The sequence below is a fragment of the Anticarsia gemmatalis genome, chromosome 18, assembly GCF_050436995.1.
Source record: "Anticarsia gemmatalis isolate Benzon Research Colony breed Stoneville strain chromosome 18, ilAntGemm2 primary, whole genome shotgun sequence".
NCBI classification, from domain to species: Eukaryota; Metazoa; Arthropoda; class Insecta; order Lepidoptera; family Erebidae; genus Anticarsia; species Anticarsia gemmatalis.
Window position 1 is genome coordinate 5,910,142 of NC_134762.1, and position 23,173 is coordinate 5,933,314.

The 23,173-nt window shown below is 35.1% G+C and overlaps 3 protein-coding genes across 3 annotated transcripts; 2 read left to right on the forward strand and 1 right to left on the reverse strand.

Annotated features, from left to right (window-relative positions):
- Nucleotides 1-688: 688 nt before the first annotated feature.
- On the forward strand, nucleotides 689-2,555 carry LOC142980643 (lipase 3-like). The gene has a single exon (XM_076126148.1). It carries the CDS (start codon nucleotides 956-958, stop codon nucleotides 2,504-2,506), a length of 1,551 nt encoding a protein of 516 aa, XP_075982263.1. The 5' UTR covers nucleotides 689-955; the 3' UTR covers nucleotides 2,507-2,555.
- Nucleotides 2,556-4,984: 2,429 nt separating this feature from the next.
- Nucleotides 4,985-5,643, forward strand: LOC142980491 (small integral membrane protein 20). Its single transcript, XM_076125912.1, has 3 exons — nucleotides 4,985-5,185; nucleotides 5,263-5,319; nucleotides 5,522-5,643. Exons 1-3 carry the CDS (start codon nucleotides 5,071-5,073, stop codon nucleotides 5,572-5,574), a joined length of 225 nt encoding a protein of 74 aa, XP_075982027.1. The 5' UTR covers nucleotides 4,985-5,070; the 3' UTR covers nucleotides 5,575-5,643.
- Nucleotides 5,644-6,298: 655 nt separating this feature from the next.
- Nucleotides 6,299-22,816, reverse strand: LOC142980490 (WD repeat domain phosphoinositide-interacting protein 4-like). Its single transcript, XM_076125911.1, has 8 exons — nucleotides 22,607-22,816; nucleotides 21,658-21,732; nucleotides 15,203-15,380; nucleotides 12,011-12,185; nucleotides 11,358-11,569; nucleotides 10,546-10,703; nucleotides 10,024-10,109; nucleotides 6,299-9,247 (listed from the first exon to the last, which is right to left on the reverse strand). The coding sequence occupies exons 1-8, from the start codon at nucleotides 22,659-22,661 to the stop codon at nucleotides 9,218-9,220; spliced, it is 969 nt and encodes a 322-aa protein (XP_075982026.1). The 5' UTR covers nucleotides 22,662-22,816; the 3' UTR covers nucleotides 6,299-9,217.
- Between the last annotated feature and the right edge of the window lie 357 nt (nucleotides 22,817-23,173).

Below are 23,173 nucleotides of genomic sequence, written 5' to 3' on the forward strand. Positions count from 1 at the left end.
TAGCATTTTTTATAAAAATCTGACAACCTTTCAGAAATACTACAGTTTTATGAGGTTACTCTTGTGATTCACATCATCTTGCATTGCCAAACCATGATGCATAATAATATAGATTTATAGTTCCATGGCTCAAGTAAAGGACTCATAAGGACGTTAGCTATGTTTATAGAGATATCCATACTACTTCTACGGGTGACAATGACCTACCCGACCAACCAGTTTTGTACCAGTCAATCGGGTACACATCAAGGCAGACCGTTCTTACCCTTATTCAGATAAGTACTTGAAGATGCATCAGTTATCGCGTAATACTACAAGTGATACTTACTTAGGTACAGATAGGGATCGCGCATAATACTGTTATTTATTATATTGTAAATCGTATCGTATTATTCTATTGAATGTACTTATAATGTAGGATAATTAAAATAAACAGACTTTGTCCACCTTTTCAGTTGAGTAAAATGGATACAGTAAAGTCATTGTTAGTTTTATTTGGATATTATATTAGCGCTTACCTACCTACCTAGTTCCTAAAATTAATCTTTTTGCTGCGATTTTAATCTTTTGCTGTTGCTGTTTGATTTTAATCTTTTTGCTGCGTACATACTCTTTGTTAATACATGTCATATATTATTGCTGTCATTACGTAATTTAATAGAAGTCATTAAAATATTACTGAGTATTACAATAGTCATATCATCGATAATATAATTAAAATAAGTAGTAATTAGTCTATCCAGAAGCAATTATTTATTGGTGATTCATATACGGACTTTGTTAGCAGTATCAGCGGTTATATTTTGTTTACAATAACTACATGTGAGCGCGTCGTTGTGTTATGAATTACTCATGCCTCCCCTTGACCTCCCGCGAGGGGATAAATTACGTTAGTGCTCCATTATTGAGTTGAATCGTGTAAGCTACAGTCGCGCCCGCGTTTCCCAGCGTCGACATGAAGCTCCCGATACTTCTCGTTTTTACGTTTATCGTAATAATAAATTACAGTGAATGTAGAGAACTAACTTGGTTTCCGAGTATATTCGACACTTTTACGAATCGAACCTCACAGTTAACGAACTACGTACGAGAACGAGGACGCAATTTAAAGAACTTCTACGTTCAAAATGTGCGGAACAAAATCACAGGATATTTGGGACTGAAAAACAAGACAATTGATTATCAGGTTGATGACAATCCGGAAGATAAACAAACGAAAGCCAAAAGGATATTCCGGAACTACGTTGCTGCAGCTCAGGCGTCAGATAACCAGTTATTTGATTCCATTGCTCCTGAAGTGACGGAGTACCAGTGCACTGATGATGATCCCACGATTCAGTTCACAACGCCGCAACTTATCGCTCAACACGGCTACCCGGCGGAATCTCATACCATTGTCACGGATGATGGATACGTGTTAACTGTTCACAGGATACCATTTTCGAAAAACTCTGTCCAAGCCCCAGTATCTCGGAAAACGGTTCTGTTGCATCACGGTCTCTTAGGAAGCTCTGCAGACTGGGTTATAGCAGGACCTAATAAGGGCCTAGCCTATATTTTATCAGAAGTCGGCTACGATGTATGGATGGCCAACGTCAGAGGCAACACTTACTCTAGAGCTCATGTTTCACGGAAGGTGGATTCATTTGAATTTTGGAACTTTACTTTTCATGAAGTAAGTCAACACGATCTGCCCGCTGTGATAGACTACATAATGGAAACGAAAGGATGGGATGTCAAAATCAACTACATCGGCCATTCCATGGGAACTACCATACTCTTCGCTCTACTATCGACAAAAACTCAATATAACAAGGTGTTGAGGGCCGGTTTCGCATTAGCTCCGGTGGCATACATGTCGGAAATTAAAAGCCCGATTAGATTGTTGGCCAGATTTAGCGACAATCTTGAATATTTGTTCAAACTTCTTGGTGCAAATGAATTCCTGCCACAAAATGCAGTTTTGAGATGGTTATCAAAACATGCCTGTGAAATAAATCGATATGAGGAAGCGATATGTGAAAATTCAATGTTTGTTTTGTGTGGTCACGACGAACAACAGTTCAATAAGTCATTGTTACCATTGATACTGGCCCACGTTCCCGCGGGAGCTTCGACAAAGACTTTAGTTCACTACGCTCAAGAAATTAAGAATTATGGGAAATTTCAACAGTTTGACTACGGACCAGTTGGAAATATTAAGCAATACGGGAGCCTTCAACCCCCCGAGTATCCGATCCAAAAAATAACTTTACCTATTGCTCTGCTTAGTGCTGAGAACGATTGGTTGGCAAGTGAAATAGATGTCACTAATTTGTATGTAAAATTACCGAATCCGATAGAACATTACATTGTGCCTTTAAAAGAGTTCAATCACATTGATTTTCTGTGGGCAATTGACGCGCCGACACTAGTTTACACAAAATTATTGCAACTTTTGGAAGAGGGAGTCATGAAACGACCTTTAGACGTATTAGATATAGAATCTAACATGATAGACGATTAGAAAACCAAAGATTTATAAAAGTAAGTGCGTAAATAAATGTTACATACAATTGCCGCAGTTTTATTTCTTCTAACGCCTTTTATTATAGGCAATTTCGTCAAGAGTTCTTAACTTCTGTATCTACTTATTGTGTTTTAGGTACGTTATCAGGACTTACCTTATGTAAGTATTCGTAATAATAAATATTATAAACGAACACCATAACAGGAAAATAATAAAACTTGATAATAATATAGGTACCTAAACTATAACAGCAGACTTACAGTAAATTGTGAACTATAGATATTTGCGATAAATAGGTAGGTACTTCTACTACTTCAAACTGACCTATGACCATAATTAATTAAATAATCAGGTAAGCACTCAAAAGTATTGTTTAAGTTTATATATTTTATTGTATTTATTGACCGAATGCTCAAACAACAGCCACCTAAAGTCAGTCTTACTTACAATATTAAGAGTCGTTCGAGCATTCACTCAAAAATAATCTAATATATGTAAATAAAGATGCTTACTTGTTTCAAATTTATGCAATCTAGATTAGGATTCATTAGGTACACACACAATGTGCTTTGTTTTACAAACAAACAGCTTCAATTGAACTAATTAAGTTCAATGAGTGTAACATTGAACTAGGTGTTAGATAATTTAAATTAGGTAATCAATTCTCGTATAGTTAGCTACCTAGGTACTTACTTAAATATTTTTGATTTACATCAAAATTGATGATATGAATGTTTATGTAAAAAAAGCGTGTGTTTGTCCATCAACAGTCAAAAATATTATGAGTATAAGAGCACTCTTAATATATGAAACAATATTGTGATATACCTACCTAATGAGGCGCATCATTTTTTACGAATCTACTCAAACTACTGTTTACAATCGTTATTAAAACTAGATATCAAAATTCAAAACAGATTCCTAAAGCTGTGTATTGTGAAAATATTCACTCCCAATAGGAATCGAACCAATTACATAGGCACCTACAGCACACGCATTTTACCTTAAAATGCCTAACGTTTCGGCGCAGGTTGCACTCGCCGTGGTCCCAGGCAGACTGGACCACGGCGAGTGCAACCTGCGCCGAAACGTTAGGCATTTTAAGGTAAAATGCGTGTTCGCGTTAATTCCCGTATTCTATTATACATTAAACATGCAACGCGAGAGTTTAAAAGTTATGACCTACAGCACAGTGGTAAATTACTGTAAAGTTAGGCTTACTGACATTTCAAGTAAACGAAAAAGCAAAATTTTATCAAGGTGCCTATGCTGTAACTGAAATAATAATTTACAATCTTTTATACTCTTACAACTAAGAGGGTGTGTATGATTTATAAATATTTAGTAGGTAGGTATGTACATTACAAGGGGTGAATCGCGGCAACGGTGTTGCGTTCGTAGAAAAATCAATTCCTTAGTCCTTTACTGGTAGAAAATTACCTACTTGTATTGTAACACATATCATTGTGTCTGTTTGTATTGAAAATAACATAATAATATAGGTCGTATAGTAAACATTACAAAACAAAGTCTTATCCGTCAACAGTAGTGCGTAATCGGTACAATGGTCGATTCAGTGACTCAATGGATCATAACAATATCGTAATCTTAGTTTACTAAACAATCTCAAGTCTATAGGGTGTGATTCATTTTATTTATGCTGACTTTTAACCCGAGATTGAACTCATCTATCCGTTGTTTATTCACATCTATAAATAGTTACAATTGCAATAAATTGATATCGCAAAATAACTCCAGCTACTTCTTTGTGAAACGGTGGTTTGCTGTTTTGTTCTAGTGCCTTTTTATTCTATGATTTGCCTTAAGTAGATTGTGATGTATGGTTTTAAAATAGTTTATACCCATAGTTTACCTACTGGAAATAGCAATTAAGAATGTTAATTGCGTTACAATGGTAGGTACAGACTACTTATGTAGGTAATTATGTGCCTACTTACGATAGTATTATATATTATCCTTTTTTAACGTTTTCTAAATGATTGCGCTCATTAGTATAAAGAACATTACTTATGAGAAACAAAAAATATATTTTACCTACTTAACGTTCGGCACAGTGGTTCACGTGGTCACCTCGCCGTAGTAACCGTACTTGTAGTGCCGCAAGTAGTGGGTACCGCCGTTCGAATACCGCCTAGAACGAATATTTGTGTGATGAGCACGAATTTTTGTGGTGAGCCTGGATATAAATTTATGTATGTGTTTAGAAGTATTTATGTATGTTTATTAATTATCAGGTCACCATAATACAAACTTTGCTTAGCTTGTACTGTGTTTGTGACTCGTCCCGGTATATATTTATTTATATGCTTACCTGCCTACTAATACTTTTAGTTTTCTTGCTTTATTACAAAAAAACATTAAATAATTATAAACAACGATAGTGCGAAATTTTGACCGAAAATACTTTATATTTCAGAACTAAGCAATAAATGTCATAGTGTTAAGCCAAATAGCTGTCAGTGTCAAGATTGTCAAAATCATAACGAAGATGATCGAATAGTTGATAAAATTTTGTTTTTATCTAGTAATAATTGGAAAAAATGTCTTTCTTTAGGGGCTGGCGATATACCGCATTCATTACTGGTTTTGTCGGTTTCATAGGACTCGCATTATACCCCATAGCAATAAGTCCTATGATGGATGCTTCCGATTATAGTACGTGTTTATCAATAAAGAATGGTCCTGCTTGCAAATCAAGGCGTTATATTAAAATTGTAACTATTTTGTTTTAGGAGCGATTCAAAAGGAAGCTAGGAAGAATATCAAACAAGAAGATATACAACCGGGCAGTAAGTTTAATATCTTATATTGATATTGCATAATGTTTTTATGGATTCTCTTTTCTTCCCATTTTATCAGTCAAACAGTAAAGGCTAACCTAAAAATTACCTACCTATATGTTACAAGGTATCAAAAGGTTTATATAATTTCAGCAGGATTCATTATAGGCCAGATAAATTGCAAATGTATTTATGTTGATTTTTTTTTCAGATATGAAGGTATGGACAGATCCATTTGGTCGTAAGAAGCCTGAAAGTGAATAATTGTTATTGTGTAGTATAGTATAATGTAATTTTTGTTTATGATAATTAGTAAAATAATGCATTGTTTAATTTATTTTTATTAGTAGCTACTGTTACTCCCAAGTTAGTGGGCCATAGTTTCAAAACTTGAGGACACACCAATGACTTTGTCAGTGAACGAAAATATTTTGAGGAAACCTTGAATGCCTACAAAATAAAAAGGATAAAAAGTTCATTTCCCGAAAAAGAACATAGTTACATAGGGTTAACATGTAATGTTAATGTTCTACACATTTCTTGAAGACATGCAAAGTCCCCATGACTTATCCTCTGCCTCAATTTAGGAGGAGTTCTTAGACCAGCAGAACAGGACAGTATGGGTTAAATAAAAAGATTCACTTATCAATGTCTAATCCATGCCCCAATGCTATAAAAATCTTTTAAGAGGAACAATTTTTTATACACAACACTCACTCCTTAGTAGTTTTCCAGTAAAAAACCTCTTCAACATTTATGAATTTGATAAGAAAGATCACTATAGATAGGAGGATGAATTCCTTGCTCTGTGAAAGTATCTAAATAATTGGATGCCATCAGGCTGGCAGCTAGTTGAAAAACAACCTTACAGTAGTTTTTTTTCAACATGTTTTGCCTACCCCACCTCATATGGGAAAAGGATATGAAAGTAGTAAGTAAGTATATAGATAGGTAGGTACCTGTATAAATTTAAATAAAACTCACATCATATAAAAGAAGATTTTAATGTTAAAATTCCAAATAACCCTATTTGGGTACATCTCAATAAGTACCCCTAAAGCTTTTATACAAAACAGTGGAGTCATCGTTTTTTTTACAATTTCATAAAAAAATAAATTGTTATCTGAAACTCCATATTTACAGTGTCCAAATGTGCTTGTTTTGTTGCCCTAAATCGTAATTGTTATTACTAAGTGATTAAATAAGTTTTAAGCTGAGACAAATAACATTATTTTGCTAATGTCGAAGTACAAAAACTAGTGTGACTATTAAAATATTTACATAATTATACATAATATATTATCTTTACAATAGAATTTTACACAAGGGCTCGCAAGTCATTGTGTACTTAATACAAGCTTCTGATTATTATCCGAACCTTAACAATATTTACTCAGTTCAAATGATTCATTGAAAATAAATGATGACAACTCCCAATGGTTAATTAAAACTACAAAATAATTTGGGGACCACCAAAATCACTAAAATGAGCAAATGCAAAAGGTACAAATTTAAAATTGAGCTTTCAACAATGACAACAAGAGAAATGATCCGAGTATAATAATTATGATAAAAAATGATTTTATATAACAATGATTAACAATGCAAGTAAAAATGTTTACGAATTCTATAACAGACTACTAGTTAACTGTGAACACAAATGGTCGGGTCGAATGTTAATGTTTTAAAATGGACAAGGTTTCCTTTACCAAGCGAAGAATTTATTCCAAAACCACAACTTGATACAAATAATATTGCTATTTATTTAAGAAAATGTTAAAGTGCTCAACATTTTCTTCATATTGCGCGTCACAATAAGATATAATGAACATCACAAACATTTATTTATCTTCCATATAAAGCGAGATTACAATAACCTAGCGTTCCTCATATTTTTATATATCTTTATCTCTTTCATTATACTTCAGTCGTTTCGTACCGTACATATTGGTACGAATACGTATATTTATCAGTAATAAAGCCTCTATAAAAATAACAAGAAATATGGAACTAGAATGAATAAGGGTTACAGATTATATGAAAAATAGATATTTAAAGAGACTGGCTGAATCCTGCAGTCATATATTTGGCTATAATAATAAAAACAATATATTGCAGTGTATATAAACCTTCCTAGTGAAATATAATAATAATAATGGTATATGCAAACGAACAATCGTACCTACTACTCCCTCATTTGTACCTAAAAATAAAAAATGCAATTTAGTACCCTCTGTCTTTTACATTAAAATGGTTCGAATTAAATATATAATAATGAAAGCCCTGGTAAACTATGTTTATTTTAATTATTTATTACACGCTAAGGTTTCAAATCTGTGAATAGGACCATGAAGTAAAGGAGCTAGGCTAGTTATTTTAATGCATCAAAAGAGAGCTTACGAAAAGCAGTTGTTTTTTTAAAGAAAACCTCTTTGGGTTGATACCAATAATTTTTTTACACCAGTTTCACCACTTTTGAGTGAGTATCGGTTAGATTATCTAGTAGATTATCAACAATTTTATTCATAAATTTGCTGTCACTTTGTGTATTGTAGGTTACGCAACGGTAATACATACATACGATCAAAGTCATTTTATCAAGTTTTTTTTCTTGACTGAATTTGGAATATTTTGTGCTGCTTATTTACTTGCAAGGGCCTATTCACAAACATGATAACATATTATTTCGTTGACCTTGTAACATTACCTTAAAACAAAATTAAATATGTGCCAGGATTACAATTGGCGCTCCCTTTACTAAAACAAATATTACAGGAGAATTTTATAATAATATATTATCTAATAAATCAGTTTCAGTACTAAAATATCAAATATATTCTATAATATTGCACACAAATTAAAAGCAAACTCCTGCCACTAGATGGAGTTACTTGTACATTAGAAAACTTATTTTTTATCAAGATAATACAGTCATAATATTATTATATTTGTGCCATGAGGTATTTTAGAACGTAATAAACCTAATGTATGAACTAATGAGTTATAGAGCGGTATTATTTGTTTCAGTGAGTTTTACACATTAGACAGCTTTTAAAACACTTTGATTAGCTAAAGATACGCCATAGATTAGTTATTAAAAATATAATAATATATATGTTACTGTAAAAGCCCGAACTGTGGTAAATCCTAAGATTCGCCGGTAAAACCTAAGATTTACCAACTCTCAATGGTAAAAGTTCGAACAAGCCAGAGTTTAAAAACTATGTTACGGTATATAAAAAAATCCTCCTTCATGACTATGTTTATAACTATTTCACGGTATAATTATATACTGTGACATAGTTATAAAGAAGGAGTTTTGGGCATAGCGACATGGGTAGGTTAGGTTAGAAGGCTAAGGTGGGAGCGAGCGAAGCGAAGCTCCCACCTTAGCCTTCGTGGTTATTTTTTTTTAACCACCCAGAAGGAGGAGCCCCGCGAAGCGGGGCTCCGGCGACATCTCGGTATCACCAAGTGAATATAGGTAAAAGTTCGAAATAAAATAATTGTTTGGACTTTTACCATTGCGAGTTGGTAAATCTTAGGTTATACCGGAAAATCTTAGGATTTACCACCGTTCGGGCTTTTACAGTAACATATATACTATCCAGTGACGCGAATTCTTTTGATGTTTTAGTACTGCAACTATATTTTTTATTTACATATAATTTGTGAAAATAATATCTATATGAACTACAATAAGCCGGGGTCGTGTGTCCACACTTACAGCTCAAAAGTTAATGTAATTATGGTTACTGAAATTATCACGAATTTCAAAGTAAGCATTAGAACGTTAGTGTTATTTATAATTATATTACTATATATTATATAACATCACTTTTCACTGTGTTATCACTTATTATAGGCATAACTATATTTTTCATAGTCAATTTAATATAAAAAAACATCATTGCAAAAATTCGTCGTCGTCGCCCACCTGGAATTATTAAGAAAAACATGAATTAGTTAAAAATATAATGATTTTGTCTTCACATTAGGTCGGGGAAAAAGTCTTTTCGCATTATAGTATGTATGAACTTGTAATAAAATCTTTTCTCTACACAAAAATCTCGATATTTGGGTACCTCACGAGCTTACTGAAAGAAACCTAATGAACCGTGTACTCATTTGTGATTCTTGAAGCCAAAGAGATTTTATTACAAGTTCATACATAGTCAGAGGAGGAGGAGCTCGTGGCTTAGTTTACAACAGCCGCACGGATCGATCTCTGAGGTTAAGCTACGCTTGCCGAGGTTGTTCCGTGGATGGGTGACCATCCTAAACATATCGAGTTTCTCCGTGTTTCGGAAGGCACGTTAAATTGTGGGTCCCGGCTGTCATTTTCGAAGATCTTTGACAGTCGTTAACAGTAGTCAGAAGCTTGAAAGTCTGACAACCAGTCTTACCGAAGGGTATCGTGTTAATACCTAAGTAACTGGGTTGTGGAGGTCAGATAGGCAGTCGCTCCATGTAAAACACTGGTATTCAGCTGCATCCGGTGAGACTGGAAGCCGACTCCAACATAGTTTGGAACAAAGGCTAAGCGAATATATATATAATATAATATTTTTATTAATAGATATTATGAAAAAAATAAGATTGGGGAAGAATCAATAAAAAATAATAAGAGTTTTTAAAACTTGAATGCAGATGGCGTTAGTTAGCTGCGAGTAAAAAAAGTTATGTTAGTATTAATCCTTAATAGAAGTGTACCTGTAAGAAGTACTCAAAGTCGCTGCGATGACAGTTGCCTTCGGCTGCAAACGTAAACTTGTGGAAAGTGCCGTCTTCACATATCACTGCAAATGAAAATATGTACATATAATGTTAGAGTTTTCATCATGTGAATATATTATGTTTGATGAGTAACGATGACAGAATGATAAAGACAGAGAATTTGTAAAACTAAATAAATTAAATATGACCTATATTTCTTTGCAACTAGACTGCAGACCTCTAAGATCTGCATGGTAGTACAGGTAGTGACTGTTGATCACCAGCTTTCGTGCTCGATTTCCCTGGCGGGCTAAGTGCTATTAGTCTTTTCTAGTTTCGTTTATCGAGTTGCGAGGGCATTATACAAAACCAGTGCGGCGGGGACCTAGCCGGTGGGTCGAACGTTTTAATCGACTCCAACGCGTTTTCTTGACGAAAAAAAAAAGGCATTATTCAAAAGTACGGGGCGGTTGTTTGGGCAGGTAAGTTTTTAAAGGTTAAACAATGATGTGTACATACCGACGGCGGTGTTATCGTCGCTGAAGGCACAGAGCGCGCGCGTGTCCGGGAGGGCCCGCGCCGCCGCCACGTGGTCGCCGCCGCGCGCCGCCCACACGTGCAGCGTGCCCTTGTCCGACACGCACGACACCAGCGAGCCCGACGCGTTGAACCGGATACTGCCAACATCACACAACGTCATGAAAACAACCAGGCTACTTCCTGTGCTGGCTACGTTGAAATGCACTAACAGTCTTACATAAATTATGTTTCGGTTACCCATTAAAGTATTTTTTTAATAATATGATAGGACAGTAACGAGATTCAATTTGAGTTACTTTTACGCGGCTTCTACTATAAATCTTATAAAATCGGTCATTAGAATGCTATATTCTACTTTAAATCTGGATGATATTGGATTTGTTTCATTAGAAGTCACAACTTTAATTTGATTAAAACTTGGTAACACAAGATGTCGCCACTTTGACTTTGCACATACCCGCCCTACAAAGTATCTCAATCGGTTCATTTTTATACGATAGTCCTTTGAAGACCAAAGCATTCGTACAAGTCAAAATCAATCTTGTACTTCTAAAGTAAATAAATTGATGTTGTAATGGCTGCTACACACATGCCGACAATTCTTTCAGTGTTATATAGTCCATTTGTCGAGGAAGGCTATAGGCTATTTACCTACTTATCACGCTAGGGCCAATAGGAGCAGAGTACAAGTAAAAAATGTTACAAAAACGGGGAAAATTTTGACCCATTCTCTATTATGTGACGCAAGCGAAGTTGCGCGAGTCAGCTAGTGCTATAGATCAAGTGCTCACCAATAGACATCAGCGTAATCGGAGCCTCGTCGTAGTTCATGCAGCATGTGCTTGGTGGTGGTGTCCCACAGGCGGATGATGGTGCCGCGCTCGGAGGCCGTGGCGAGGCGCGCGCCGTTGGCCGACAGGCTCAGGCACACCAGCTCCGTCTGGTGGCAGCCCATCACGGCCGGCGACGACGAGTGCGCGCCCTTCACTGCGCGGGTCACGTCCTGCAGAGGCATACATTATACTTTAATAATGAATATGGAAAGTATCAGATTTATTTTATTTTATTGAGGTTTTAGGTTGAGAAGCAGATGTCCTCGACAGTATTGAGCTACTAAGGTTACTTTTTGTAATAGAACCGGCGATAGTTTTTTTGTGATAAATGCAATTTTATTGTTTCAGTTCTTTTTAAGATTCTGTTCTGCTAATCTGCAGAGTACCCACATTGATTTTCAGCATTTATTGTTTCACCCCTAAAGGCTTGCTCAACCTCAGTTTATAAACTTGCATCTCTGTTTTTGTTTTCCAAGATTTTTTAGATATACAAATTTCCACGGACCTATACTTTTCTTAATCCTATCAGACGACATTTTTTTAAATTAATTCAGTTTTTATAAAGTTATAATTAAATACAGATCATAATTATGCTAGGTAGATATACATACGAGTAGCTGCAGAGATCCCTTGCGATGTGCGGGCGCGGCGAGCAGGTGCGGCGCGGTGGGCTCGCTGGCCAGCGCGCACAGCGGCCGGGCTCCGAGCCGCGTGCGGACCAGCGCCACGCGGGATAGTGACGGTAGCGACAGCACCTGGATGCTTGACGACAGCACCACCGCCACCCTGAACAATAATACGCTATTTAATATTGCTGCACTATGATGATATTAACTATTGGGTATGGAGTAGTTGTAGAGAATTTTTGTACTTATGAACAGCTAATAAGCGCCCTTAGTGTTTCAAACAAAGTATTCATAAATACATACATAAAATCACGCCTTCTTCCTATAGGGTAAAGCAGAGACCAGAGTACACCACTTGGTACGATAATATCGATCAATACTTTCTTTGCTCCATTCGCATCAATACATCTTGCCACACAGGGCCGCCGGTTATGAGTATTACGTACCTGACCTTTTTGCAAAATATTGCCGATATTATTATGTGTCTTTAAAAACTATTCATTACAAGTAAAAGTTTTCTTTATAAAACGTATGACTACAATAATTTCCCAAGAAAACTTCAATATTGAAATAACACACTGTTTTAAAATATTTCTACGCAAAGCAAACATAAATGAACATGTACATACAATTGTCACGCTCAATTACTGCTATTGTATTCTTTTAAACAAAAACGTTGTGTATAATTAATTATCACACCTGTTTTTCCCCAATACTGCACACAAAAACGGAATAAAAACTCAACTTACAAAGTTTATTTTTAGTACCAACAGAGGGCGTTACTAACTAAGTACTCAAGTCAATAAAACCTTTTAACCCGGGAGCACACGCGCCTTTAAAACTTACACGACCACTCGCGTATAGAGCATTTTGCTCACGTTTTACAAATAACCAAAAAGTACACAATTTATAGTATTTTTATATATTTTACTGCTTAATTATAATAAAAAGAAAGTGATAAATCAAATTAAATATTTATTTCTAATATTTAACATTAGTTATACTATAATATTCGAATTACAAAAACAGGAACTAAATTGGCATTTCTTAAGTGCACTTTTGGTATAAACTAAAAAAAAATAACTTTTATCCAAAAAATTAAGGAGTTAAATACAAATCATTAATCTTCATCAAATGTACGAGCTTTACACATGTCACACAAAGTAAAAGCATGTTCAGTGCATAATTTTTTTTTACATGTAATACATGTCTTTTTTCTCCTGCTATTTTTACGCCTTGGACAGATCGCGCAGATCGCACACCGTCAGGTTTCACATCCTCTGAAAAGCCAGGTTCATTTGTGAATCTTTTGATAATTTGTTGAAGAGAATGAGAAAAATGACTGCTCAGTATCAGTGTTGTGATCGCTGCGCTCACTCTCTCCATCACTTTCAATAAATTTGTTGTTTTTGTCTATCCATCTGTAAAAAATATATGATATTTGTATGTAAACTGCTTAATTAACTCATATTTCACCAGTATTTAACAATACAATAAAAATAAATACTTAAAATAAGGTATAATACTGTAAGAAAAAAAAATGGCAATAAAAAATAGTACTTACGCTGTTAGTCGCGCGATGAGCAAAATGCCGCGCGGCGAGACTCGCCGAAACAAATAACCTCCACTAAGCGATTGATGCACACTAACATAAAAAAAACGTTATGTACGGGACAGGGGAAGTATAAAACTCAGCTATTGGGCAAATGACAACCGTAGACAAATAAATTAATAAATTGCGGTAATTTTAAATTCACCGTGAGGGAAATGCTCATACATAGCGCGTGTGCTCGCGGGTTAAAAGCAAGTAAATCCACGGACAAAAGTTAGTTAAACATAAACAAATAAATAATAAATCATGCTAATGGCTACATTATAAAGTGATACAGTGTGTCAATCTTGTACAATATATTGGGTCATTCGGTGAAGGTTGCGCTTATCTTATCGTTCCGTCGATACGTTTGTTAATGTCTAGCCCAGCTGTGTTGGTCACGTTTCCCTTACACTGTGATTTCAATTTGTAAGACGTAATTTACATGTAAATGCTTTTATTGTAGTTAGAAAGATTAGGTATAAATGCCTGTGAAGTGTTTTGTTGTCACGCAAATAGTCTGGTTGCGACCTGGTCCAATGTAATCTATGCTGAAAGGACTAGTAAACCCGGGTAAAATGCTTGATGGTATAAATTTCCGAAACAGCCAAGCAACGCGAAAGTTAAGAGCGTGACTAGTGGTCAAGTCCTAGATGGGCTGTTGGCTTTACAATACCCGTTTGCCTTCGTTCAACATGAAGTAAGTACTTCCTGTCCGAGATGAATACGAATGACAATCATTAGAACTATCCCAATTGATATAATAATAACAATAAGTAGCTACTTATACTTAAATGTCATTAGCTCTAAAAATATTCAACTTTAAATTGGTCGAAAACATCAAACCTTATTGAGTTTGCCAATCTAACTAGCATAAAGTGGCTCGTAAAAATTACGTTTTCTCTAAAATAACAGCTTTGTTTTTAGTATTTATTGTTACGGATAATTATGTTGTTCAAATATTTGTTCTAGAGGCAGTAAGTAATAATGTTGAACATTCGTTAATCTAGTTTTAATATTTCTGTTTGAACTAAGTTGTAGGTGTTTGTATAAAAACACGTGTGTGTATTTGCAATTGCATTTTTAGTTCGTTTGATGATAAACATTGTTTTGTACTGTTGATAAAATTATGAGTGTCACTAAGTACTTACAGTAAATATTAGAATTAAGGAAAATATAATACATAACAATCGCTGAGCAACTAGGTCACATTTCTTTACAGACACTGCATGAAATGCTTGTTAAAGGAACTCACCGGTTTTTTTATACGCAATAGAAATTCAGTTGTGATACCTACTTCTATTAATGACTTTTCTATGGTTTACAGAGGGTTGTCGACATTACGTAATTTAATTTTGGTCTTAGACTTAAGAATGGTTGCAGGCAAGGCAACGAATGGAAAACATAATTTGCAAAGGAGGGGTCTTCGCAAATAATGTCTTTCCATTCGTCTGAAGTGACGAGTCCCTATTCATAACTTAGGTAGGTACTTAGATCTGGACCAATCATATACATAACCGAACTCGATATGATCACAAATGTTCGAATAATATGATAAGTATAAAAGCCTTGTTAGTAAGTCTTACTTATCCTTCCTCGCCCGGAGCGCTCTGATGGGCGACTTGAAGAGCACCTCGGCGCGGAAGGCGCGCTGCTGGTCGTCGAGCAGCATGAGGCTGCAGGGCCGGCGCGCCTTCACCACCAGCAGCCAGTTGGTGCGGAACACCATCTCGCATAGCGACACCTCGCCCAGCTCCTCTTTGCCTGAAACATTTTAATGTCGTGTTACATACACTATACTGACTACCTCCGTAGCGCAGTGGTTAAGGTCACCATTCGGCTATTTCTTTCGATTCCCACACGGAACATTGATTTGTTACGGGTCTGGTTGTACTTTATGTACGTTGTTTGTATGTTTGTAAAAGTCCCCGCGGCACAAGAGCAATTCTTAGAGAATCTGTCTTAACCCTAGAAAGATAACCTACGCCTCAGAGGCGCCCGCGTCCGTTTGACATTGCTGTCTCTTTCTAATGAGCGCGCGTATCTACCTGTCCTTTTTAGTTAGCTTTTTAGTTAGTTGTAGTTAAGTTAGTTCATTAAAAAAAAATATTAATATATCGTACGCCTCTAAAGCGCATGGTTATCTTTTGTAGCAGTCAAAATATGGTTATCTTTCTAGGGTTAAAAAGAAGCAACAAACATACATACGATTATACCCAAAAGTGTACCCACTCACGTTTTGCTATTTACAATGTTAGTCCCGTGGAATAGGGGCGAGTCTATTGCCATAAAGAAATACCAATAGCCGTTATCTTAGCTAGGCTTTGTCCTTCTCAAAAAGGATTTGTCACTATGCCAAATTGTGACTGCTTATATCCTTACAGCCCGTTAAGTGTGAATTAATGAAACATAATGTTATGGCCGTCTTTAAACGTATAGGTAGGTAGGTACCTACTATACGTACGAATATAGCTTCCAAGGAAAAATGCTTCTTCCTATGTCTGAAATATTCTGAATATTTCCTCTAGTCCTTGGATCAAATCAGGGCAGTGAGTGAATAATCCAGTTAATACTATTTTTAGGCTCTCAGCATACCTTCTTACTTTAACATGCATTACTGTAAAGTTCTAATGACTTTTGTGCTCGTAAAAACAATAGATATTCTGCCTTCTACCTAACTGAAAACAGTCCAAAAGCCCGTACTTCAGTCCAGCTTTCAAATATAATAAACATTTAAATATAACATTTCAAAACATCAACAATTCCACGTGAATATAATTACAGCAACAAAGAAAAATACATAACATATTGACTTAGTAAGAACGCTAAAGCCGTGACCTTAGAATTTTGGCGTGTGTAAACTAGAATACGGAATGCTTAGCACGTAACCGACATTGCGACGAACGCGATTGTTTGTGCCGCGTCGTTAATATCTATTAAATAAACGGATAATATGCTAAACTAGATTTACATTTTATTCATCACGTAAAACAATGTTTGCTGCTTTGTAAATTTAAACGGGAACTAAACAATTGTTTTGTTTGCCTACCTACTTAACAGTTCCGGATTTAAGTAGTACTAACTAAAATTAGGTAGAAATAGTAATCACATTAGCATTGTTTAAGTAGATAAAGATGTCTTGCATTGTTACTACTGTTACTAGTCAGCATGACTGATGTCAATGGTCAGTCTGCATCGTCATATTCGTTATACTAAATGGATAAAATGTGAATCAGTGCTTATACCTACCTGCACTTAACTCATTTTTGGTTTAGGTGTGCAGTAGCAGGTAGGTACTTAAAATCTTTAATATAACTTAATTTATTGATATAATCAATGTTAATGACGATCGTCCGTATGAAAAATGAAAACGCCTTAGATACCTACTTCATCTTGTATTATTCTTTAGCAGAATAAGTAGGTCCCTAGTTCAGATTGAAATTGCCGGCAAATTACCCAGTAAATAATCTGATGAAGCCTGTTGTAACCTACCTAGCCCCCATATAGATAAGTGTAATGTTGAACGCAAAGTAAATAATAAAACTGGTTTACCAACAGACATTTACACCATAATTTATTGTGATTTAGCAAACATTTTGCAATTTATAGCTGTACAAGTAACTGTTAGATGCATAGAGTATAGAGTGGCATAGAGGTTAGTTACGGCACTTCAAATGACGGACTATAAATACGACGGCAGGTTAAAAGTTAATGAAGTTGGACTATGAATTGTGTTGACGCCTTGCCAACAGTATTTTTAACTGCATTTTAAATCAATGAATGGCCGAGAAAAATCGTTTTACAATGAATAGGACAGAAGGAATGAATACGAACACATTTACATGGGTCCTTTCCTTTTTATTGTTCAAATTGCTAATGGCTAGATCAAGGGAGAGTTGATATTACTGCGCAAGTTAATAAGTCTGACTCTCGCATATATCATAATAGTGACACACGGTTATACTTAATAACATACGTTTGTCTTACAGGTGATGTTAATCTATAATTAGATACTTAAGTCCTTGCAAAGTTGTGTTCAAATTAAACTAGATGCCGTTACTTGACAGTAAACAATGTGATTGTGTGAATCATATCATCCGACTAGTACAAAAGGAATTATAACAATTATACGAGATTGTCTAAGAATGTACAAGTACTTGCAGACAGACCATTGCTCATAACTCATGTCTGAGCAAAAAGAACTAAACTGCAGTTTGCAAAATCGACCGGTTTTTTGTACGAGTGACTCATTCGGGGATATACTTGTGTTTTATGTTTTAGGTTCAAGCCAGACAGCAGACATGTTATACCTGTAAAGCTTGCTACACACACATTCGGTTAGGCATTAATCCGCCTAGCCGGGCGAAAAAACCGAATATGTTTAGATGAACCCGATCGGCACTAGCTGTGCAAGTGAGTCGAGTCGGTTTTGTTGTTCGATAGACAATGCCAAACCGAATAATATAATGTATGTAACAAGCCTTACGTACTCACTCGTACTCGACCAAGATGTGATTGTTCGATTTTTACGGTACATTCTTCTTGTGAATTTTGCTGCCCAGAGATTTTTTCGTGTTCGAGTACAAATATGTGACTATGCAAGTGTGTAAACTTCTATACAAAGATCTATAGAGTTGTGACTTATGCTATCCACAGATTGACATTTAGTCGTATTCGAGTACAAATATCGCGCATTACTATATGTACGTTTATAGGTTAAAAAACGTAGACAGTCCTATGGAATATAAAAAAGTGGCAGAGACCGGGTGTTTAGTATAAATGTCGCCTTATCCTCGCATTATTTCCTTTCTGTCTTGGCTGCGCCTAAGAGCGTGTCGTTATATTTTTAAAGGGTATTTAAGGGTATATGAGAACGTCTGGTATTGGTCATTGACTTTAAGCAAAATACGCCCCTTCAGCGAGGTCGTTCGCATCGACGAGACGATAGAAAAAGACATTGATTTTTGAAAGACATCCCTCGCTAAAATTTTGTGTCGCAGTAGATTTTGCGGTGACATAAACTAACCATACTAAAAGCATGATACATGGATAACGCATTACATTATTTCAAGAATCGAACCAACAACTATCGGTGGTAAGGTATTGAATGGTGACCACATTCACCACTAAGCCATACTCGCATTTTAGTTTCCAGATGTTTATTTCATTGATCCAGTTTCATTGATGTTTAATTCAAACATACGTTTTCCTTTAATTTTACTCGCACACTAAATTTATCTCGCTTTCCCTAATGTTATCCTTTTAAATAAATAAGGATTAAGACCCAAAATCCTCTTGATGTTTTTATTAACTAATATTTTATTCAGAGAAATAAAACCACGTCGTTATTTTCCAGAATATTTTTGAAACGTGACCGGTGACGATATAAACTGAAACTGCGTAGTAAATACAAATACCTAGCGTGTAAGTACATAAAAACATTTGTCATTACGCACATACACTGAAACTGTAATGAAACAACAAAAACACTACATTGTTTTAGTTTAAGAACAGGTCTATGACTTCGCGCCTGTCTAATGCTGAGAGGGTAGGCTGGATAATTCAATAGATAATTATTATCTCTCAATCACGCTAATTTTATTTTGCCTGTAGACCTCATTTATTAAAAGAACGAGCGGACCTATTGCCAAATTCTGTAATTGTTAATAGAATCTTGGCTAAAACTAACTTTCCGGGAGTCGAACGCGGTGCCTTATGCCAGCAGTCAAGTACCGCTTGTATCTTTTATTTCGAGGCGGTTTAACAGTCTCATCGTTACGCACGCGAAATGGAGAGTCATTGAAAATAAATAAATCCGTAGGTACCTACCTAAGTGATTTTTGGCCAATGCACAGATAACATTTCAATCAATGATATGTGACTGTCTAAATATAAAAGTTCATTCACATGCACTATATCTTAACACGTTTAGTACTTATAGACAAATAAGCAGCATTTTTTTATTTTTAACCGATTTCGAGAAGAAGGATGTGGATTTTTATGACTGTAAAGAACATTAAAGTAAAATATGTGAATATTGGGATTACAGCATCGAACAAGCTCGGAGGTTGTGGGTTCGATTCCTACTCAGAACAAAAATTTTGCCTGGTGGTCCCTTGACACATTAATCTTGTTCATAGTAGGACTACCTACCTTCCGTAGACCGAAACTTGTTGTTGTTGAACTACTTAACTATTTAATGTGATTTTACAGGAATCGAACCAACGATACGTGGAGCCATAATAGACGAGGGGACTGCATCAACCACTTTAAAATCCTCACTTATTATGTATAGTGCCTCTTATTTAAAGAGCCATTTAGGTAATGTCTAATTTTGTGAATAGGCAGGTACATTTGCCATTTAGCGACCTCCACTCTGACTAGGTTACTGAATGATAGACATTGTCATTAGGTGATTCAGTGTCACCTCTATTACGTACTAACTCATTAGATTACAAACGGAAAATAATTATGTAGGATATTTTAAATGCAAAAAAAAATAGCTACTAATATTATAAATGCGATAGTTTGTATGTATTTGTTAGTTGTTATTACGTCAAAACTGCTATACTGATATGGATAAAAATTGGTAGGGTGAAAGATTATATAATAGGGAAGGACGTAGACCGTAGTATATTTATATAAATAAATAAAAAAGCACAAATCGGGTACACATGGTACCGATGTGTCATACTTAAGTAATAATAGTTTTTGTAAGTCTTTTTTTCTGTCTTCAAGTAAAAAAAGTATGCTTTACCTTTTTAAAAAAAGAGACACCTATCCTATTTATTAAAGGTTAAAATTAAACAGTATTAAAGTAAAAAGCAGACATACAATTATTTATCAAGATGTCTGTGAACTCTAAGGTCTATGACCTTAAAATAATATTTTTATTGTGGAGTCATTGACCTTTTTAACTACCTAAATACACATACATAGTTAGTGTTCAATGCTAAAGGTTAAGAGGAAAAAAATGCCTACATAAAAATTAAATAGATATTTTTAATCTTATTAAAATTATAGAATTATGTCAAAACTACTTAACAGATTTTGATGAAATTTGGTACATGGATAGTTTTTAACCTGGATTAACATTTAGGACATTTTTGTAGGCCAAATTGCATGGAGAAACTAGTTTTAAATAAAGCTAAGAACTAAAACAAAGTTGAATATCATTTCCTGACAAATACACTCGTTTTAATTTAATACGTAACTTTAAAGTTCATAGGCGTCAATAGATGTAAATCACTTGTGACGTATCGCGTGATTCAAATGGCAATACACACAAACAGCTTAATAAAATATATTATGCCATTTATACAAGGTCAACCAATGTTTTTATTATTTGAAGTTATTGATCACATATTAGAATTATGAATGACATTGTGCTCTTGGCCCTAACCCGCGCTTGGCCATTGTGGTGGACTTAAGGCCTAACCCCACCTTCATCCGGGACCTTTGCCCAGCAGTGGGACAGAAATGGGTTAAAAAAAAGTTGTTCCGATTATGGGATAAGACCGATTCGCAGCAGTGGGAGAGTAATATATTTATAACAGTTATCAAACATTACTACACAAATCTGTTAACAAGTTTTCTTAATAAAATAACAATTGAAGTTAAGTACATAAGTACTAAAGTGTGTAAACAATGTAAGAGGTTTGTATGAACTAAGCACCTAATTTGAAGTAGATTATAAGTATATACAGTTTTACTAAAAATATGTCTTATTGAAAGATTACTCTTTAAAACAAACTAAAAGCAAGAGTTTACTGTGAAATCATAACAATACATATTGTTGTTCTCAGATAGCATTAAGTACTTTTAACATTTTTATTTACTAGCATTGATAGTAATATAATCCTCCATCATTTATCACTATGTTATTGTTCAATCAGCCTATATATTGCTTAAAAATTACCACATTTTGTGTATAATGAAAAAAAAATCATATTGATATACTATGCAACTTTACAGCTAGCTAATTAGCTTCAAAAGTATGTTATAGAAATCACAAATAAAGAGACGGGAAAGGAAAACTTACTGTAATGAGCTTTTTCAACGAGTGGTTCCACATTGTAGACGCGCAGGCCGGTTTTGAGGCAGCAAGTGAAGCAGCCTACAACAAAACACACTTCTTATAAACCACTTATAATATAAGTCTAAATAACTTAATAGTTTCATTGATTCTTTTTACTCCGTTTATTGAAAGCACTTTTAATGTAAGAATGCATTGATTGACATATTGTCTATTTGACAGATTGTGCCTGTCTTATGTGCAACTTATAACCACAATTTTTATGTATTTGTATGATTCAAGAAACCGCACTCTACTTCCAAGAAATATAAAATAACTCATGTCAAAACAAAGAACTTATAAAGAGACTTTTAAGGAAAAAATATAGTCTAGTTGGTTGTGTGCTGAGACAATGTGTTTATAGATTTGTTCATGCAACAATGAATGCTTAATTAAAATTATGTAAATTAGTTGATATTGTGGTACAAATGTATGAACACTACTACATTAAAGTCGTTTGCCAGCTTCAACAAACAAACAATTACAAGAACTTGTAAACATACAAAACAAACAACAGCTGTTTATCAAAACAATAGCAACAAAAAAGATCAAAACATTATGTTTTGTATGCTTGAAAACTAATGAAAATTGCGTTTAACATTTCAAGTGCATTAGTAAGTACGAGGTACGAAACCAACGCCCAAACAATAGCGAGCGATCTCGCGAAGAATGGTAATTGCGCGTGGGCGTGCTACTAAAAATATAAACAACACGTGGAGCGCTCCGCAGCGCGAGTAGCGTGGCGCCGTAACTGATCCACGACACCTCGCGCTTCGCCCGTCACGCACTGCGCTGCACCACACTCCACAACACCTGCACCACTTCACACAACACTCAGTTCATCCGAATAATGAATAATACCAAATCTACCTGAGAACAAAGAACTCAGGTTGACGAACTAGGAAGTAACACAAACCTTGATCCTGGTTAAATCCCAGGCTCGTTATGCCGCTGCTCCTCCGGCGCGCCATGTCTCTTCCACCGTGAATTTATCATAAACATTGAGTTGATTTTTTATCAGTTGTCTCAGTGGACATTTTCACACCAAGAATTTAATACGCACATTTATTATGTTACATGTTCTCTGTGTGTGATACACAGCTGATTTGATGACGGATGACAGAAAAACAACGATGTTGACAACTGAAAAAATTGACGGCTGGGTTTTTGTTGCCATTGTTTAGAAACTAGTGCTGCGATTATGTATTAAACTATAATCTTTAACAAGTTACTAAATAGATACTCAACACAATAATCATATGCGTCACAGCCATTGTTTAGTAGGTGAAAATTACGCTTTTTTTCAATTAAAGTAAATACTTACGTTAGGTATGTGATTCGTGAAGTCAATAAAAATTTAGAATAAAACGGTAATTACCACTATGCAAGCGCTGACTCAAGGTGGTTTATACATCTTGTGTGTTACTGTTAACAAAAGGTTTGATGAGTTGTTATTTTTCGGGAAAATTGTAATCAATGTAAT

What these genes read in the sequence shown, in the direction of transcription:
- LOC142980490 (XM_076125911.1), bottom strand. Translation starts at nt 22,661, where the DNA reads ATGGCGCGCCGGAGGAGCAGCGGCATAACGAGCCTGGGATTTAACCAG. An exon ending in AGGGATCTCTGCAGCTACTC is followed by an intron (nt 11,570 to 12,010) that starts GTATGTATATCT and finishes ATGCCTCTGCAG; the next exon opens with GACGTGACCCGCGCAGTGAA. An exon ending in GATTACGCTGATGTCTATTG is followed by an intron (nt 10,704 to 11,357) that starts GTGAGCACTTGA and finishes TGATGTTGGCAG; the next exon opens with TATCCGGTTCAACGCGTCGG.
- LOC142980491 (XM_076125912.1), top strand. Translation starts at nt 5,071, where the DNA reads ATGTCTTTCTTTAGGGGCTGGCGATATACCGCATTCATTACTGGTTTT. An exon ending in GATGGATGCTTCCGATTATA is followed by an intron (nt 5,186 to 5,262) that starts GTACGTGTTTAT and finishes ATTTTGTTTTAG; the next exon opens with GAGCGATTCAAAAGGAAGCT. An exon ending in AGAAGATATACAACCGGGCA is followed by an intron (nt 5,320 to 5,521) that starts GTAAGTTTAATA and finishes TTTTTTTTTCAG; the next exon opens with ATATGAAGGTATGGACAGAT.
- LOC142980643 (XM_076126148.1), top strand. Translation starts at nt 956, where the DNA reads ATGAAGCTCCCGATACTTCTCGTTTTTACGTTTATCGTAATAATAAAT.